Source organism: Sprattus sprattus, assembly GCF_963457725.1.
Source record: "Sprattus sprattus genome assembly, chromosome: 2".
Lineage (NCBI taxonomy): Eukaryota > Metazoa > Chordata > Actinopteri > Clupeiformes > Clupeidae > Sprattus > Sprattus sprattus.
The window spans coordinates 61,506,707-61,509,196 of record NC_137921.1 but is presented as its reverse complement, the minus strand read 5'-3'; the positions used below and the strand labels follow the sequence as shown (position 1 = coordinate 61,509,196).

Here is a 2,490-nt window from a genome sequence, read left to right as displayed (position 1 = left end):
CACTCCTCCACTGTCATTTCATGATGGGGTCTCGGTTTGGACGCATGTTTAGAAATTTTAATATAGAAAATCGAGCTTTTCGTGAAATAGGGAAGGAAAAACCATTGGCTGCTCCTCGACACCCAGCACCAGAGAATACGTCTGAAATCGCTCAGGGTAGGTATGAATGTGAGTCACTATGAGGCAATCACTTGTGTAACCGTTTACTGGAATAGTGTAAATTAAGGAACTTTTAACGGTTAAGTTCACAGTTTTCCGACTGGCGATATAACTTTGGGTTGGGGACTCACCTAGAGCCTTCATTCCCTGTTTTGGAAAGTAAAATCAGGCTAGACGTTAGCTTTCTGACATTGAATTGTAGCTATAAGTAATTACGCCAGAACAATCTAACTAGCTTTACCCACAACAGCGTGACATAACGTTGGTTAACTTTACCACTTTTGCTAACGAAAACAGCGTTCAGTTCTTGCATATGAGCCAGTTATCTAAACAGTCTGTTACCCAAGCCAAATGATGTAAGATGGGTAGCAAGCGCCTTGGTCAGTCACATGTGTTCTCAAGGTACGCAGCAAGGTTAACTGACGTTCAGTCCATCCGGTCATTCGGGGCAACCTCATCTTGGTTTACTTGACAATCGTAGAGTTCAAATTATTCGTGTATGCCATCCTGTTAACGGTATTGTTTGAACATTCAGAAACTATCTGTTTTTGCTTTTAGAAGTCACACAGGAAATCCATAAGAAGAATGACCCATTACTGTCTTTATTGAAGACTGTCTACGTGGACTCAAAAGATCCGGCATCTCAGGTACACATGTCTCTCCCGGAGCCTTTGTTTTGCAGAGTGACCAGTGGGCAGTGATTTTTGAGCTGTCGTTTTTTGGATTGTTATTATATGTTGGCTGCAAATGATGGAACTCCTTACAGAACCTTTGATTTGCTAAATACATTACTGTATTTACTCATTACTGTTGCAGTCTTCTGCCTCTAGGCACTAAACATGGCCACAAACTTCACTGAAGTTAACTCTCTTCAAATTTAAGAGGTTTTCTGTCACTAAAGCACTCATTTAATCAGAATTTTCTATCAGAACATTGAAACAGAATGCATTGCCATACATTTTTTACGGTTTTATCCCCCTATGCCTAGCCACAGAACTAACAGTTTTACAACAATATGTTCTATTTGTCGCTGTATGTGTTCCTTCAGAGTTTGGCGCCACAGACGGAGAAAGAAGAGGAGGGTGAACGCAGGCAATTGAAGTTCAGCTTACCGGGTGACCCATATGGTATCTGTGACATCACAGATGTCCCCAAAGGAAAACTGTCCATTGTTGAAGCTCTTAATGCACTCAACAGCCACAAACGTGCACCTCAGACATGGACTCTGGAGAAAGTGGCCCAGGAGTACTCTTTAGACTTGAAGGATACTCGAGGGCTTCTGACCTTTTTTGTCCCTTTTGAAGTGAAAATACTACCACCAAAAGGGGGTGCTACCCAACAGATTAAAGACACTTAGGATCAAGGAGCGCCAACTGTATTTATTAGATGCTATGTCAAGGTTGTGAATGTGCATGGATATTAAGTGTTTATTTTGATATTCTGAAACACTGAGAACTTTATCATTTTTCTGCCTCAAAGTGGAGTACCACTATTTATTGATACATGAAATACTGTCTGTAATAATAATAATAATATGTGATATAAGTAAAAAGTATTTAGTTCATTAAGAGTGAAATGTTGTGTAGTAGTTGGAATGTAAAGATGCACAATACTTTGTATCAAAGCCTGTATGACCAGTTGTTGCTAATGAGTGTCATCCTCTGATCTACAGAAAATCTTTCAGTAAGTCTCTGTAATGGAATTATAAATACTTTGTTGGCCTTAATCACTGAACGGATGTGCTTAGTGGAGACGATAGATGTGCTAGTGTTACTCCTCTTGGCTTGATGCAGTAGTGTTTCTGAGCAGTAAGCCAATGTACACCAATGAGCACACGTCTGATATGCTGTTGGCCCTTCAGCAGCTCTGACCTGCCAAATCAGAGACTCTACAACGCCTCTAAAGGTTCCCTTTGATATCTGTCTCCAAGATGTTAGCACCATGATCCTTTAAGTCCTGTAAGTTGTGAGGTGGAGTCGCCATGGATCAGATTTGTTCTTAATCGCAACTCACAGATGCTCGATTGGATTGAAATTTGGGGGGCCAGGGCCACACTTTGTACTCTCGCATGTTTCTCAAAACTATTTGCCAACCATGAGTGCTGCAGGGCAGGGTGCGTAGTCCTATTGATAGAGGCTACAGTCATCAGGGAGTACCATTGCCATGAGTCTGGTATGCAGTGATGTTTAGGTAGTTGGAACATGTCAAAAGACATGCAGATATTGACACCAAATAAAACTTAATTTCAAGGAGCCGTTGTCATTTGACCTGCACCATATGTCTTATGCTTGAAGGATCTGTATGTGACAGGCCCATGGGCAAGTCTGTAAG

At 41.2% G+C, this 2,490-nt stretch overlaps 1 protein-coding gene across 1 annotated transcript; it reads left to right on the top strand.

Moving 5' to 3' along the window:
• On the top strand, positions 1-2,490 carry ndufaf4 (NADH:ubiquinone oxidoreductase complex assembly factor 4). Its single transcript, XM_080831975.1, has 3 exons — positions 1-156; positions 718-806; positions 1,208-2,490. Exons 1-3 carry the CDS (start codon positions 21-23, stop codon positions 1,514-1,516), a joined length of 534 nt encoding a protein of 177 aa, XP_080688101.1. The 5' UTR covers positions 1-20; the 3' UTR covers positions 1,517-2,490.

Bases quoted from the DNA above. Each gene is read 5' to 3' on its own strand.
- ndufaf4 (XM_080831975.1), top strand. From the start codon at position 21: ATGATGGGGTCTCGGTTTGGACGCATGTTTAGAAATTTTAATATAGAA. The intron at 157-717 runs GTAGGTATGAAT...TTTTGCTTTTAG, and splicing joins TACGTCTGAAATCGCTCAGG to AAGTCACACAGGAAATCCAT. The intron at 807-1,207 runs GTACACATGTCT...GTGTTCCTTCAG, and splicing joins CAAAAGATCCGGCATCTCAG to AGTTTGGCGCCACAGACGGA.